Source organism: Chinchilla lanigera, unplaced genomic scaffold, assembly GCF_000276665.1.
Source record: "Chinchilla lanigera isolate Chin_1 unplaced genomic scaffold, ChiLan1.0 scaffold00002, whole genome shotgun sequence".
Taxonomy (NCBI): domain Eukaryota; kingdom Metazoa; phylum Chordata; class Mammalia; order Rodentia; family Chinchillidae; genus Chinchilla; species Chinchilla lanigera.
Window position 1 is genome coordinate 58,416,659 of NW_004955403.1, and position 17,867 is coordinate 58,434,525.

The following is a 17,867-nucleotide window of genomic DNA, read 5'->3' on the forward strand; positions in this document are numbered from 1 at the left end:
AATATTGCTTATATAGCTCTCAAAAAAAGATGACAATTTACAATTACAGTTTTCACAGTTCTATGATAAAGCTCAGAATTACTTTTGTAAAAGACACTTTTATAAACAATTTGAAAACTTCATTTTGAAGTATAAAGGCTTGTGAAGTAAAATGGTAGGAACTATCTGATCGTACAAGCAATGGGCAATCCTCACACCATACTCGGAGCCCCTAAGTGTGACCTTGACAGCTAGAAGACTCAACCCCGGGCAAAGGATATCACACTAGCAGATGGTGAGAGGACACGATGGCCCAGAGGTTGCTATGACCAGAAACATGATCATGGGCATTTTTATGCATTCTGCCCCCACTGTCTGTGAAACATGAGGAGCAAGGTCCCTGTGACCAGTGACATCAGGCCCTCCAGGTTTGAGGGAGAAAGACACAGGATGGGGCACTGTCCACTCCTAGTTCAGCAGCGTAAACAGGGAAACCAGACTAAACATGGGCTTATACTGAAAAAATGTCTGTCAAAATTAAACACATTTTAAAGAATAAGAGAGCACTCTAAAACTTAACTAAAAACCAAATGACAATGAACAATGATATGTTTTCATTCATAGCTTTCTTGGTATATAGATCTATTCTATTTAAACATTTAGGATAATAAATGGGTCCTACAGCATCTGTCTCTGAGCAACACCGGTCTATTCACAGTTACCTTGAAAAAGAGAATTTTCTTCTGCAAAATAAATGTAGACCTCTGCATCTGGAATCATCGTGGCTTGACCCATAACTACATCTAAGACGCCTTTATGTAATTTCTTTCACTTTAAATGAGATAAAATGCAAGATGCAGTCTGTCCTTATGCTTCTCTAAGCACAAGAGAAACGCAAACCCGGTCCAAACTGTACACCAGAACAGCAGCTGCAGGAACCACAGGGGTGGACCTGAGCAGGTCCAACAGCATGTGTCAAAGACATGTTACCATCCCTCAAGGCCCACATGCATATTTTAAATGTGATTCATTCACATCAATCTACATGCAAACCTGCGGCCACGCACCATTCCATGAGAACCTGGGGAAGTCTTCACCCTGAAGACAGACAGTTCTGCACCTAGACTGCACTATCTCCTGTCTTTCTTATTGGAACCCTAGGAGATAGCAGACATGAGAGGTTAGGTCATTAGAGAAAGCACAGCTTCTCCACATGCCCCTTGCAACATCTGGGTCCAGATAACTACTGTGGTGGAGACAACCCTGAGCACCCTGGGCTGTCCACAGCACCCCTGGCTACCATGGACTGAAGTTAACCTGAGGTGGCCAAGTGTCCCCTGGGAGTGGGAAACTGCTCCTACGTGAGAACCACTTACATAAGAGAAACTGAAGCATGAGCCTGCAGAAGATGCAGGGCAAGCTGTTCCCTGGCTCAGAAACACATTCCCTCTAATGAGAGAGCATGGGAAAAGCTTTAATGAGAAAAATTGGATGGCGGTAGGGAAATGGGGACATCCATCAGCTTCTCTCTCCTGCCTCAAATCCAAACAAATAAGGCAGGTTTTAAAGGAAGTAATCTCAGATCTATCCGGAAAACAAGAACACACCATTCACAAAATTGGTACAGTCACCAAAGAGCACAGGACAGAGGCCTGGACAGGAGTGCATGAGTGGAGGCATAGGGAATGGGAGAGAAGAGCTCCCAGTGGTTCCCACCCAGAAAACCTGAGGACAACATGTTTCCCGGCTCCTCTGCTGCCTTCTACAGGGAAATTAAAACATCCAGCACCCAACAAGGTGGAAACTCACAGTGAAATCTACAGCACTAAATGCCTCTGTGGTAAAGAAGTCCCAAATCAATGCTTTCAGCTTTGACCTTTAAGAAAAATGAAAATGAAAAACAAATTAAAACCAAAGAAAGAAGGAACTAATAAAGATGTGAATAGAACTAAGTGAAACATCATATAAATACGCGAGTCAAAGAAACCCAAACCCGGCTCAGGGAGAAGATCAATAAAACTGATAAGCCTCAGACTGATGAGGGAGCAGGGAGGAGATGCAAGTTAACCGGGTGCCCACTGAGAGAGGTGACGAGAGGCACGATGTCACTTCAACTCCACAGTGAGACTCCCCAGCAGACAAGGGGAAATCGCAGATGAAGTCTCCCATCAATGGAGTCAAAACCTTAAGTGTTTTCTGATGGAGGAAGGACGATGCCTGGGGACCCCGAGGACCTCGGCCATATCTGCAGACTGTGGTTCTAAGTCCAGACTCACTGTAGTGCTCAGGAGAGTCCCTGGAAAGGGTCACAGGGCAACTTCACAACCAGCATCTTTGAGCATCCTAGAAAACCCCACTGCCAGAAGCCAACTCTGCAGAAGTGACTAACCTGTGTCCATAGGCCACTGCAGCTACCCAAGACAGGACACCCAGCCCCACAGGGAGCAAGCTGTTGGAGGGATGCACCTTCCTGTGACCCTAGGTGGGACACAGAGTTCAAGCCATTGGAGCCTAGGCAGATGGCAAATGGGCAAGGCCCCCACACCCAGGGGACCAGGGACATCTGCTGTGACTAGAGTGTGTCTGCAGCCAGGATCCACCACCAGGATCTACTGGCAGATCTCATGGGTGACACAGGCAAACCCACTGCCAGAGGGCCCATGGAGGAGGTAAGGAAGCAGGTGTGGGGACCAAATGCTAGAACTGTCTCCGTGACCCGTAAGTTCAGGCATAAATGCATGCATGCGTTCATGTGTGAAGATCATGCTCATGTGCACCTATTCCCATGGGGAGTGCTGGCTGCCACACACCCACGGTCAGGGCTACAGTGCAGTATCAAAGGTGGGGCTGTGTTGGCCAGAAACAGGAGGGTGAGCATGGTCCCAGGAGCTGAGGGGACTGGTGCACTCTGGGGACACCCTACCCTTGGGATGAAGGTGGTCACTTGACAATCTGAGGGAGAAAGGGGGTGGGTGCAGGGCAGCCCAGTGCTGGACTTGGGGATACGTCTGCCATGGTGCATGCACTCTGGACCATCTCCCTGCACTTCTGTGAGGTGAGAGCCTCTTCCCAGAGTGCAAGACCCTGCAAAGACAACTGTGACCATCAACATACAAGTGTACTCCACATTCCTGGCACTGGAGACAGAAGGACTCCTGCTCTGCCACCCACTTTGCTCTCCGTACAAGTGGGCTCCAAGGAGGAGGAGCCCCGAGCAACCCATCCAGCCCTGTAAAAGGCTATCAAAGATGCCTGGTATCCTTTCTAAGAAGTTCCTTCTGCTCCACAAGCCAGAATGAGTTTCATTCTTTGCAGTGGGACGCACTACCTGATTCACGGAACAGCATCGCTATTCTTTGCTGCATCAAAGAGGAAAGTGGGTCTCAAAATAGGAGGTGCTTCACCTCCCCCATCCCAGTAAAGTGCCTTGAGCAGTGGCTGTGGCCACTGTGTCTGAGGCCTCAAGTCAACACCACCTTCTGTGACCAGGAAGTCAGCAAAGGAAGTTTTAGAATGCAGAGATGAGAACACATGATGAAGGAAAGAAGAAACAAGATCGAGACTGGAGGGAGATTATCAGGCAACAGCAAGAGTCCCTCAAAAATGTGAACATCTTTCAACTCAAATCTGTTCTACAGCGACAAATGCGATTATATCATGCATAATCCTTCCTTCCCCTTGACAAATCAAATAGAATGCCTCTCATTTGAGAAGATTAGCTGATTATCTGTTTTATTCACCGGCACTGGGAAGGGGTAAGTGGTCATAACCCTGCCCCCAAATCCACTCCAAATCAGAGTGGAGACTGCACATGATGCATGGATCACTTTTCTGTGGCCAGGGCAAGGTACCTGATGTCCACAGTGCAGAGCTTTATTTTGGCTCATGATTTCAGAGGTTTAGTCCAGGTTGGCTCCAAGGCAGAAGCATAAGGGTACAATGGAGCAAAGGTGCTTAGTTTGTGGCAGCCAGGCAGCAGTGTGGGTTAGAAAGAGCCACTGAGGAAGAGGCCAGGGACCAGGCATATTCCCCAAGGTTGGGCCCATGACCAGCCCCGCCTGTGAGAAGCCACTCAGTTATGAGCTTGTCATGCGTTAACCCACCCATAAGGTTGGTCTCTGCTCCAAGAGTCCCTTAGTTCACTCAGTTGACAATCAAGATTCACCAGGACAGATGGCCCCAGTGTGTCCCTTGGTCACTGCACCCAGAAGGGTGTGCCCTGCTTCACTTGCCTCAGTTCCATGGACACAGACCTCATTCCCCACACCCACAACAGCACCACTTGACACTAGAATCCACGCAATGCTTGAGAGCCACGAGGAGCCGTCAGCGGGCTGTGGGAAAAGATCTACCTCCAGAGCCTTGAGTGGGGTGCATGAGTGGACCACCAGAGTGACACTGGCTCTCCCTCCACTCCAGCAGCACAAAGGCAGCCAGCCCCAAGCCAGATGTCACCTGCCTTCCAGCTCCCTCACCTGCTTCTCAAAGACCACATGAAAACAGACTCTGTTTCCAAGGACTTCACAGGGACTTGAAAACACCCACCTTGCTGGTCCAGGGCCCGCCCCTTGCATGACAGTGGTGGCCTTCTGGCTTCTCTCCAGGGACTGTGCACCTGTCCCAGCATACCACCCCCACCTGCGCCAGAGGGTCCTGACACTGCAGGCTGTGAGCAGACACCTGAGACCCACCATAGGAAGGGACGGACACTGGGAGGAGGAGGAACGGGTCGCACAATACCTGAGCTGTCCCCATGGTGGCGGGCTGGGTGTGGGCTGAGGGCTCTGGCTGGCGTGAGACCGCGCGGTGCTATGGCCGTGCCTCGGCTGGCGGGGAAGCCTGCGATGAGGAATGGACAGAAAGGGGGAAAGATGTGATAAGGAGGGTAAACAACGCACCCACAGGGAAAATCATGGTATGTCCATAAACACATGAGACTAAGCAGTAATTAAACCCATTGAGAACTGCAATACTGTGAAAATTAAGCAGGCATACAGAATTGCATATAAAAAGTTACAGCAGGTATGTCAAAATCAAGCTCAGAATAGTGTACCAAGTACACACAGTATGCGTGGTTATGAAGACATTATCTCAACTATAAAGCAGAGTTTCAAGTGATGATAGATTTAACAATAAAATGTTAAAGCAGAGAGAAAAACAGTAAAAACATACTTTAAATCACAAGTTAGTTACAATTCCTGATATAACTTAATGATACAAACAGTGCTTGCAAACTTAAACTGGCCCTTCCAAGGACACGGCAGACCCCAAAAGTGGAAGAGAGGGCCCAGGAACATGAACAATTCTGGATTTCTTTTCAGGAAGGAAAATGGGGCTATATAGCTAGATATCACCAGGGGTGGCACTGACTGAGGTGCTAATGCATATATTCTGATATATTATAAAATTCTCTGCCCAGGTTTCTCATTGCATACTAACACATGAAATCATGAGTGCCCCAGCCTTAGTAAATGGGGTGAAACAGGAACACTCGGTTTTTTTGAGAAGACTCATTTGTAAGATTACGGTCAGGAAAATATGGTGTCTTATTTCCTTACTGAGCTAGTATAATCACAAAATGCTCTTCTACACACACTTTATGTGGCCTTTAGAGAACATGATCACGTCACATTAACTTTCATTAAGTTCATGAGCGCTGTGTAGTTCATAACATCTAAAAATTGTGTTTTGTCACCAGAATCTTTGCCCAAGCATTGGCCTGATGACAGGTTACTAAATGCCAAGTGGTTACTATCTCAATACACAATCCTAAACTCCGAATACTGGATTTCTGTGTTTTTATTTTTGACACTAGGGAATGAATCCGGGGCCTTTGCACTGAGCTTACACCCCCAGCTCTCGTTTTTTATTTTTTTGAGATAGCATCTCACTAAATTGCTAGGTCCCAGGGTAGGCTTGAACTCACAGCCTTCCTACCTCAGCCTCCTAGAGTTCTAGGATTACAGGCAAGCACCACCATGTCTAGGTGGCTTATTTTAGCAAGCACATCTTATATTTATACTCATTATAAAATAATACACAAACCAAGAGCCAATCACTCATGTCATATAAGCAGCTGACATCAAGCTTCTCGACATCCACCCAGCTTCACTCACTTCCTATGCCCACAGTGATGGACCCAGAATGACTGATTGCTTTTCTCTTGTGTTGAAGCATCACAACTGATCTGATTAAACACTGTTGGTGGTCACTGGGTTGTTACATTTCCCCAATTACCAGGCCTTTCTGTCTGCTCCTTAGAGTAGTTCAGAATAGATTTCCAAAAGTAAAATTACTGAGTCAAAGAAGATCCCATTATCAGCCCAATATTCTGCCAAAACATTTGTCTCCATCCACACTGTCACACATTGCCAGTCTTTGTTTTTGCCGCTGGTAGAAAAAGAAAGTTCCCTGCTGTTTCCCCAGAGTTTGGGGCCCTTTTAATCTGGCTATTGAGCAAATGTATTTCTGTGTGAATTGTGTCCCTTAGTTTTTGTTTTAGAGAATAAATGCTTGATTACAATCTAGGGTGCCTTTACATACACACACCAGACCACTGAACTATCCTCTCATTTGCAAGTGCTTTCTCTCTGCTTGGCATCCTCTCCTAACTTCATTAACTCTGCCTTTCAACAGTGCAGGAGGGTTTAATCTTTATATGTCCAAAACAATCAATTATGTCTCTTTTTTTTTTTTTTGTCTTTTTAAGACAGGGTTTTATTATGTAGTTCAGACTGGCCTTGAACTCACTTTATAGCCCAGGGTGGCCTCCAACTCACAGCAATCCTCCTGCCTCAGTCTCCAAGCGCTGGGATTACAGGTGTGGGCCACCAAGCCTGGCCTCAATTATATCTTTAATGAATTTTGTGGGTTAAAAAGACCTTCTCAATTTTATATTAGTTTGTTTTTTAAAATTTTTTTTATTTTTTGTCTTTTTGAGACAGGGTCTTGCTATGCAGTGTACGCTGGCCTTGAGCTCACTTTGTAGCCCAGGCTGGTCTCGAACTCCCAGTGATCCTCCTGCCTCAGTCTCCAAGTGCTGGGATTACAGGCGTGTACCACCATTCCCAGCAATGCTACAATTTTAAAAGCCCATCACATTACATTTTCTTTTAACACTTCTGTAACTATTTCAATGATTAGATATTTAATATGTTTACAAACTTTTTGAGTTTTGAACACTAATTTTAGTTTCTCTCCAAGGGATAAACAACCGTCCCAGCAAATTCACTGAGTAATCCATATTTTCTTAACCTGCACGTGCCACCCATGTAACGGCATCTGTCCACAACTGACTGATCACCTATAGCATTAGAGTGCTTCTCCTGGCACACCAGAATGCATGGTTCAGATCTCCTTGAAATTCTTTATGGAGTTTATTCTTGTATTACGTGAATTTATTCTTGTAGAGTAACTTTATTATCCCTAGTGAATGCCCCTCTTTCCACCTTCAATGCGGATCCACCTAGGAAGGGTTCTCCCAGAAATTATGCAGTTCACACATAGGCACACGTACACACATAAGCGTGCACACACTCCTCTCAGGTAAGAGGTATTCATGCGTCTCTCCCAGGGTCTTATGCCCTTTCCAAGTACTATGCTCTCATGGCTTTCCTCCCATAAACCACATGCATTCTTGTTTTGTTCCAAGGTATTTTGTGGCCTTGCTGTTTGTAACAATGGGATCCATTTTTCTGTTCCTTTATCAATACAATAAAGTTGTGATATTCATCTATTGGTCCTACTTATCAAGCAGACACTGCATGGGCTCTTCTACCTGTCAGTGTGAATAAGTGTCTGGCGTCCGAATGTCTTCTCCTGTATCTTCCTATGCACCAGAACAGCAGGGAGCAGCACACGGCTCTGGCACAGGTGAGTGCCAGCAGGTCCTGCTATCACTCCCAGGCTCCCCGAGGTATTCTCATTCAGGTCAGGAAAGCTTCCACCGCGTTTCTTTCACTCACAGTTTGATCAGAAATGGTGCTGTACTGTTTCAAAATCTTCTCATATAATCATAAGAGTTTCATTCCTTTTCAATATGTTCACTTTTTGTATTATTACAATAGAGATCCTATTACAGAAATAATATTGCATTTATAAAGCAAAGCTGGCTTGTTCATTTTTCACACTAACTAGATTCACATTGCTCATACTTGGTTAGAAAATTCATATCTACATTCTTACATGAAATGAACCCTTTTTTGCTATACTTACCAAGTTTTAGGACTAATCCTTAAAAGAGAGAAATGTTCATTACTCTGGGACAGTTTAGACAACACAAAATTATCAGTTTCTAAAAGATCACGAAGAATTTACCCACGAAACATCTGGCCAATGTCTTTTATAAAGACAGATCTATAAAAACTGTAATCTACAGTTACTGCTCCATTGACATTTTTAACTTTGGCTTAAATCAGCTTATGTCTTTATATTTGCCAAGAAAACCAACAAAACCAAAAATCATCCTGATTTTCAAATTTCTTACAAAATGCCTACAGATGACCCTAAGGCCCAGCGAAATTCTTCTAACTCTTGTTCAGTTAGGCAAGCCCATCTGAGGCATCTCTGAAACAGGCGCTCAAGGAAATAACCACTCAGAGCAACGCAGGTCAGTGTGTCTACTTTCCCACATCCTTCCTCAGGTCCTCACTTCTGGCAGCTCTTACATTAAAGCTTTTAAATACATAAATACATACTCAAAAGCACCATTAAAATGAGTCATTACACTTCAAATAGGAATTTTACCACAGGTGTGTTAGCATAATCACTATTGTGCTTTAATTTCTGCTTTTCCTGCACTCCAAGGCTGAACATCATAATTCTGATCTGATTTCACAACCCTGTTTAAAAATTTAGCTCCTGCTGACTTCTGATTGCTAATCTGTTGTCCCATCCTTGTCAAAGCTCCTCAGCACACCGAATGCAAAGATGCACAGTTGATTTACTTCCATCTGTTCCTATGTGATTCGCTTATAGCACGTTACTCTGTGATTATAGACTTAATTGCAGTGTCAGTAGTATCTCATTATCAGCAACAGAAACCTTTCTGTAAACCCCTTCTCCAGTGAAGCAGTGCCTTCTCTACCATGAACTGTGCGCCAGCTCCTCCTGCTGAAGGTGTGACCCTTCTCAACTCCTCATTCCTCAAGAGATCCTGAGAGAGAGACCAGGGCCAGAGACATCACCTGCATATGCCAGGAGGCAGAGGCCCAGGGCTGCCAGACATGTGTGCATCACACTATGGGGTTAACACAATCTGCCTTGGTGTGAGGTTTAGGGGAGGTGGGGGATTTGTCTTCAGCTGACCTTTGGACCCCAGCATCAATTCTCTCTGGGCTTCCTGGGGAGAACTTTGCAGGCCTCTGACTGCTGGCATCCATGAACCAATTCCTTATAAAGCAGCCCTCTCCTCCCTCTCTCTCAGCAGAGATGCAGGAGCAAGCACACATCCCGCAGAACGCCCCATTTCCCTGCAGACCTGACCGGTACAGATTTCAGCAAACCTCTGGAAGCACCATCAACCCATGACCCTTCAGGACTCTAGCATCAACTACACTGAAGCTGGTGGCAGGAAATGGAAAAGCCAACCCCAAATTGCTCAATCTTAAGTGATTTACCAGTTCACAAAACTGTGAGGTTCAGCAACCCCAGTCAGTTTCCACCCCTTCCCCCGGACACAGGTTGCATCCAAAAGCTGATCACATATCACAGTGGAAGGAGATTCTGATGGGATCTCAGAGATGTCTTGCTCTCTTCCACAGACAGCAAGAGTGAAACTGAATTTTCAGAGCTGTCGTGGGGGATTGGGAAGAGGCCTTTCAGAGCCAGAGGCCCTCAGGGGCTCAAAAGTTTGGATGAGGGGAGTCCCTCACCTGGCTCCAGGTCCCATGTTGCACAGGGACAGAGGGTGCAGCTGTGGGCAATCCAGCAGAAATCAGAAGGGTCACTAGTCACCTTGCATCACCGTCCCAAGAGAACATCTGGAGGTGACCATAGTACAGCACCTTCTACTACATATGTCTGAAAGCTCTCATCTGTCCCACAGATATTACAGCCAGAGACACCATTATGCTTATCCTGACATCAGTACTGACAAAGATAGGTTCATCTTCACAGACGACACCTGTTCTTAAGTCACACAACTGCATTACCAAACACTGAGTTCTGACACCTGTCAGCACAGTGGGAAAATCAACACAAAACATGAGGAAATTGATTCACAAATCACTGGAAACTGTTTTTCTTCCTCCTTTGTCCTCAGTTTTAAAAACCCATGATAAACAAATTGAACAAGAAGACTCAATTATGCTTCTTTAGAGCTGATTATCCTGTTGAAAATAGCAATACAATTTAGCAAACAAAGTTTAGGAAGACACACTGCAGCATGTGTCATAAATAAGGATTATAGAGAAACAATTTACAGTGCAATGAAGTTTCGTTCATAGAATTGCTTCAAAAACAATAGGTGGCAAAGAGCTATATGCAAAATCCAATTATCAGAGTATTAGAAGTATTAGACATTTACAACTTTGCATTTACAATTGTTTTATAATCATTATATTATCATTAGCATGATGTGTAATGGTGTGTACCAGATAAACTACTCTGTATTTTGCTTAATATTTTAATTAATGACTAAAGATAATAAACAGCATTTCAGTACAAAACACATTTGAGTAATATTAAATTGTCATGTGTAGCAAAAATTAGAAAAATGGGGGGAACTAAAAGACAGAGGAGGGCTTCAAAGTTCGGAAATGGAGACCTCGGCAGCCCCAGGCTAAAGCCCACAGATTCTACAGAGAGAGTGTGGCAGGCCGACAAGGTGTCTCTGCAAATCATGGATAGAGGGTAGAAAGACTGCAAGTAGACTTAGTCCAAACCGCAGTCGCTGGTGGGCTGACAGCCATCAGCTGCAGCATTAGGCCCAGATTATGGGCTTCTCCAAGACTCCAGGAACCAAAGACACATCCACACAAGGGCTCTGGGTATGTCAGGTGGAGAGCAAGAAGAATATCCTGTTCCAACAGCTGTTATGAGGACAAGAGGTGACAGACAAAGACTGGCAGGTGGGTGCTCCTAGGACCCAAGGGGTGGTGGGTTCTTCTCTCTTCACCAGTTCCTCCCTACAAGACCAGAGAGGGAGAGACAACCAGCCACTTGTCTCCTCTGAGGAGGCAGGAAAAGGACACCCACTTCCACCAGTTTCAGTCAAACTGACTCATACTGACAGATCCTGACCTACCACAAAAATACAGTTTCTCTACAATTGTGTCATCCTGAATGCCATACCATCAACTCACCACTTCAGACTAGACGGGATCGTGCTGTGTAAAAGGCAGACTGAGGGTGCCTAAGGCATCCAGGTATGTGAAACATGCACCGAAGGGTATAAAAAGGAGAAAGGGAGACAGAAAGGGAGGGCTGGAGGAAGGAAGGGAAGGGGTGCTGAACAGAGAAGGACACAGACAGAAACAAAAGGAGGAGGGAAGAAGGGAGACAGAGACAGAAAGAGAAGACTGACAGGAAAAGAAAGAGGATCCCAAAGCAGACAGCCATAGAGACAGAATACAAACTTGCCCCAGCAAGTCACTGATGACAGATATTGCTTAGCAGTAAAGCTTCAGACCAAGATGAATGCTCTCAGTGCAGCCAAAGCTGACTAGCGAGTCTCCAGCTGTGAGGAGGACCCTGAGGGCAGCTGCTGGGGAGCTTTCCTGGACATGCTCTGCCCAGGGTCTTTCCAGGAGACCATGCAGAGCAGGAAACACGTCAGAAGAGGTGCCCAGCACCGCACGGGTGCAGATGCCATGACTGGGAGCTGCAGTGACTCTCTGAAAAGGTGCTTGTCACCCTCCAGACAGCATGCACCAGGGCCTGACAGGGTACCACCATGTGGCCACCTGCAGACCACACACTGTGCTGCCAGGAATACCCACCCTAGTCTTCTTGTAAATGCAGACCCTACATCAGTGTGGCCTACCCACTGCAGGCCCCTGGGTGCAGTTAGCAGCTGCCATGCCCTTCCTCCAATCTGCAGCCCTGCTCCCTGGGAGAGGGAAGAAGGGCTACCACCCCACACCGAGGGTTGCAGCTCCTGGAGTCCCAGGCTCCTGGCTCCCCTGGGTCTCTGCAGGAGCCACATGACCAGAGCAGAGCCAGGCAGCATCACAGCAGGACCATAAAAGAACACAACTGTGGCAGGCCAAGCCCATAGCAGAGTAGGACCACAGTAGCCCAGGACCACAGGGGACCCAGAACCACACTCTGGAGAGCAAGAATAGAATGATATCCAGTGTGAACTGCATGCAGAAACCATTGTCACCTTCACCCAGGGTGACAATACAGATACACATCACCAGCAAGTAGTGGCCAGAAGTCACATTCAACCCCAAGAAGGGGTTGAGATTCTTTGCCTGAGGCAGGAAACTGAGGTCGAAGCATGTTTGTACATTGTGATTAGAGGCTCCGCTCTGAAGGGAAACAGCTCGCACAGTCACGACCCAGCATCTCCACTCATTCCTTTCTCATGGGTTCATGTCATTTTCCACTACTTGACTATTTGCTCCCAATCTTGCTGTCTAGTTTATGCAACCTCTTGAAAAGGAAGGTGATATTGTATTTGGAATTGTAGCTGACCAGGAAAGTCTGCTCTCCCACCTGATATGAGTGGGAAGTAATGCTGTTGAATCAACTGCTATTTCTCTGAATGCACCAGAAAGGACAAAAGAGGAAGAAGGAGGTGCTGACTCACACCCTGACCATGGTAAGCCACCGTGCACTGGTGCCACTCCTGCTCTGCCTCAGTTATCCTTTGATGAACTACCCCCCTCGCCATCCCCAGGGGATCTGCCACATTTTGGGGCAGGCACACAGTCAAGACCATGCATTTAATGTGGTCTATTCTCTGGACCAGCCCAGACGTGTACACCACACTGTCGCCGAATGGCTTCTGCAGAAGCAACCAGGGATAACCTTGAGGACGACATGGCTGCAGGTGCTGCAGTCCCCGCAGGAAGATCAAACATAGGGAGGTTGGGTACCTGTAGTGTGGCCACCCTTGGACATCACTAAGCTCTCAGGCTCTGCCTCCCAACTCAGGATCCTAAAATACCCTCTATACCTGTAAAACTTGTGAGCTGAGGATCTTGTAGGCAAACAAATCCTTACTCATCCAGTGAGCTATACTTCTATCATGGTAATGGTCCCTTGCACTTTAGAGTTTAGCATTACCATGCCCAGTTTCTGTACCATTTCCAAAGGCCACTGACAGTACCATATTCTAAGAAAATTATCAAAGCATAGCACTCTACCTTTTTCTTCCTCGACAGGGAAGGAATAGCAGGGGACATTCAGCAGGAGTCATAGTCCAAGGTGAAATTCTGCATGTAGCTTTGCTTCCTCTAGAAACACTATTATTTATGTTCCCAGCCTGATCACATCCAAACAAGGTTAGCGGGCTGTGGCCTACAGGAAACTCCATTATCAGTCATAGTACAGAGGCTTCTGGAAACTTAGAAAGTATAGATGTTTTGGGAGTTCAAATCACAAACACTAAACACTCAAAACAGAGCCTGCAGTGAATGGGGAACCACAGAATCAAGTCAGAATCGGGTCAGGCTGGGATGCCAACGAGACCTTCCAAAAAGCAGATGCACTAGGGCTCAAAGGAGTGTCAGTGAGACACTGAGGCTCCAAACACATTCTCTGAGTGGACCTGAAACAACTTCAGCCTAAGAATGCCTTCCAGGGAGGAAGAAACTGCCTGGAGGAAACCCAGGACAAGGCCGAGGAAAAGCAGGCGGCAGCGGGCAGCACAGAGCTACCCTGTGTCAAGTCTCCACGTGCCGCAATCAGCCCGATCACTCTGGCTCCATGAAAGGGAAATAGCCTCCACCTTCAGACCTGGGACCTCACCTGAGGAAATCACATGCTGGCAAAACCTTCCGGCTGGTATCTGCAGCTCACCCAAAGGGAAGATGAGTTGATCATAGAGTACAACCAGGGTTCTTTCTGGGTGTCACAAGCTAAATTTGAGCAAGAACAATCACAGGAAGTTTCATGCATCTTAGGAGATAGAGACGAAATAAGTAACTTTTGGCCTTCACATCTTCTCATGCTATGATTTTCCTGGCAAAAGTACAGGCAGCCAGGCCAGTGTCAGCTTCCTCACATGAGCACAAACTGGAAATTGCAGAACAAACAGCATATCAGGTCAACAGTGTCTTCTGTACCCTGGTGGAACATGGAGGTAAACGCCCCATGGAGGCCTGTGGCTGCCTAGACAACTGTCACTGCCTTGGAGGACAGTATACTTACTGCTGAACAATGTACCTGGGCCTCTCCGGGCCCACAGAGCACCCACCCAACTAACCTTTCTCTGACTTTGTGTGACAATCTGTACACTGGAGATCTAGCACCTGAAAAGGTAAAGGGAAACCACACTTCCTAGGAATCCGAGTCACCAGACTAAAACAGACTACATAGCCTGTCTATAATAGGTCTAAGCCAGGGAGCAGGATAGCCTCCCATCAGACATGGATGCCACACCATGGTGCAATGGAATCCCTCCAGCCACTGGCAGAGTACGGACGTTCTTCATTTCTGAACCAGCCCTCCTCCCACCACCACTACACTCACAGCAGGCTCCTCATCCTCCCTGAGGCTGTGTTTAGTGGACATGTCTTCTGATACATAATCTGATGTTAAATTTCTCTTGGAAGCTAGTGCCTGAATTGCATTTCCTCCCTGGTGTGAGCAAAACACTAATTTCTAAACCACAGTGCAATAAAAATTCAGTGCCCCTGTTTGTGATGCTCATAACCTCAGCCCAAGTCATGCAGAACCCATGGGACAGGGTTTCTCCGGTTGAGCAAGGTTTCCTTTGGTGGAGCTTCATCACTCTTCGGGGACAACACCAACAGACTGTGGAGTTTCCATCTCTTAAGAAAAGGAGTGGGCCACTATCCTCAAAAATGGGGCCACATCTTGGACATGACACAGACCCTCTCAGCCCTGCAGCAGCCACCAGGCCACCAGCCACCAGCTTTCCAGGACACCAGATCACCAGCTACCAGGTTCCCAGGACATCAGGTTGCCAGGGTACCAGGCAGCCACTAGATCCCAGCCACAGCAGCTCATACACTGGAGCGGAGGACCAGGGATGGCCTCACGGTTTCACTCTGTCAGTAACACTATTCTGTGTGAGAGATTTGTGTTAAAGGTTTTAGCTGTTCTTGTCACAAAAAGTAACTACATAAGACGTGGTTATGTTAATCTGCTTCCCTGTGGTGACTATTTTACTGTTCACATTTCATAAGCCTCAAATGTACCCAATAAATTTATTCAGAAAAAATAAATAAATAAATATTGGATAAAAGGTTATGCATGCAGGAGTTATAACATGAAGGAGCTCAGTGGTGACCACCTACCCAGCAAAGGTGAGGCCCAGGGCTCCATCCACAGCACCACAGAGTAATACATTTTAATTAATCAGATGCCAGATTTGAGGCGAATAGTGAAGGGATAGAGCCCCGGTAGAAATAACTACAGCATAAAGAAAATGTCATCATTCTAGGAAGAAGCACTGAGATCAAAGGTGACGCTCAGCTCCAGGTTAGGAATCAGATGGGGTTGAAGGGACACCCGAACCATGGGTCCAGGCTGAGGGCCCTGAGCAGAGGAACTACAGGAGGCAGTGGTGATGGCAGCAGAAAGCAGAGGGAGGCTGTGGCCACAACACTGATATCGGGGCACAGACTCTGCTAATGGTGTGAGGATCACACATGACTTCTTGACACCAAGGCCAGGCCCAGCTGTGCCCTGCAGGCCGGAGACACCACCCAAGAGGCAGCAGGAATACTTTCAGTGAGCAACCAATTAAAGTCTGAACAGGCTGGATGGGCCAGAGCATAGGACAGCACAGGAAAGGGTGAAAGGCACAGGGAAGGAAGAGGCACAGCACACACAGGAGGCAGGGGCACTGGCGATGCCAGGTGGGGACAGACATGATAGGGGAGTGAGTCCTGGATGCCAGTCTCCTTCCAGCAAAGGCCACAGCCCCCTCTAAAACACACACGTGCAGATACACATATGGGCACACAGCTATACAAACATACCTATATCATTGTCCACACCATGCCTATACAAGCACATATGTACACGCACGTACACACAGGCATACATATGCACACACACATCCACCACACACACACACACACACACACACATCCATGCACACACATGCACCTATGTACACACACGTGCACACAGGGCCCCCAGGCCACCTCGCAAGGCTCCTGTCATATCTACCTCAGATCCAAGGCAGCAGGTCTCCAAACACTGCCCAGTAGGGAGAAGGTCTTTGTCCTCAGCAGTCAGCAGCCCCTCCACTCCAGAGCCAGGGTCTGGGTGACAGTCACGTGGCACCTGGTTCGTACAACTGTCTGCTGAGTGTGTCATGAGAACACAGGCCATGTCTGCTGGTCCCTGCCATGGATGATACTGAACGCAGGTCAGAATGTCTCCACTGAGCAGCGCAGGGGCTAAGCCCTACTATGACCACAGTGAGCTATGATTAGCGTCAACTGCTTGCTACCTATCATTAGCAGGACGCACATCTGCAGAACATGCACAGTTAGGGTACATGTGTGCTTGGCTGCCACTCAACAGGAGCTGAGCCTGCACAGCTCTGTCCTGTTTTCCAGCTCCTAAACAGCACTGGCCATGCAGACCCTTCCCTGCCATCACTTCTAGATCCTCTCTGCTCCTCCTCCTCCTCAGCCCTGCAGGCCCCGCACACAGGACGCACACTGTCACACCTCAGAATGTACCACGCTTGGTGGGGTGGGCACAGCAGCAGGCAGGGCTGTGGGGACACATGGACAGAGCCTGCCAGCTGTGCCCTGGACACACGTGCATCCTTGGGGGACACCAGCAGACCCACAAGGCAAACCCAATGCCGGCTGTGGGAACGAGATGCTGTAAGAGTGAGAACTCTATCAGTAAACATCCTGCATCATGGCCACAGAAGCAAGTGTCCACCACATGCTCATACATAGCTGGGCACACTCAGTCATGGTGTTGGAGTTAGCAAGAAGTCCAAGAACTAAGAGACCAAATGCAAAGAACCCCCTGGAAACACTGCAGAACCTTCCAGAAAGTGAAAGTAAAACAGACTCACACCTCAGATGCTGGTGCAATGCGGAGCACCTACACAATCCTATCTGCATGGGAACATAGGTCATACAGCCCCATGGAGAGCTGCTGGCCAGCTTCTAAACAGATTCCACTCTGTATATCCACAATGATGGGCCAGCAGTTCCACTCCTTTGTATTTACCAAGAGAAAGAAAAACGTCCACAGAGAGACTTGTGGAAGGATATTTACTGCAGACTTATTTTCAACAGTCACAATTAGCAACAAGCAGTCACAAGATGGATAAGCAAGTGGTGGTATGTTCTAAATTCACTCTCTGGAATACCAGTCAGCAGTATTAGTGTTAAGGTTTGTATCTAGATGTCCCCCAAAGCCTCATGTGCTCAAAGGTGGGGCTGTGGGGTGGCGATTGGATCATGGGTGTGTGACACTCATCAGTGGATTGGTCCACTGATGGGTCCATAGCTAAATGTGATCTGGGAGGTGAAGCCTGGGTGGAAGAGGTGGGTCCCTACATGTGTGGCCTGGAAGGGTCACCTTCCTCCTTTCTCCCTTGATCTCTCTCTCTCTGCTTCCTGCCTGCCCTGCCATAAATAGCTCTCCTCTGCCCTGCCACCCTATCCTGGAGCTAGCCAACTATGGACTGAAACCTTTACACATTGTAGGCCAAAGTAAACCTCTAAGGGTCGTGGGCATTAGGTATTGTATCTTGATGAGAAGAAAATAATTAA

General features: G+C 47.2%; 1 protein-coding gene across 2 annotated transcripts in view; it reads right to left on the bottom strand.

Annotated features, from left to right (window-relative positions):
• Dlgap2 (discs, large (Drosophila) homolog-associated protein 2) overlaps positions 1 to 17,867 on the bottom strand; it is a 528,376-nt gene that overhangs the window by 451,088 nt on the left and 59,421 nt on the right. For both annotated transcript variants that reach the window (XM_005373860.2, XM_005373861.2), the window contains exon 2: positions 4,720 to 4,818. In XM_005373860.2, coding sequence (XP_005373917.1) covers positions 4,720 to 4,734 — 15 coding nt within the window. In that variant the 5' untranslated portion in view covers positions 4,735 to 4,818. The remainder of the gene's footprint in view (positions 1 to 4,719; positions 4,819 to 17,867) is intronic.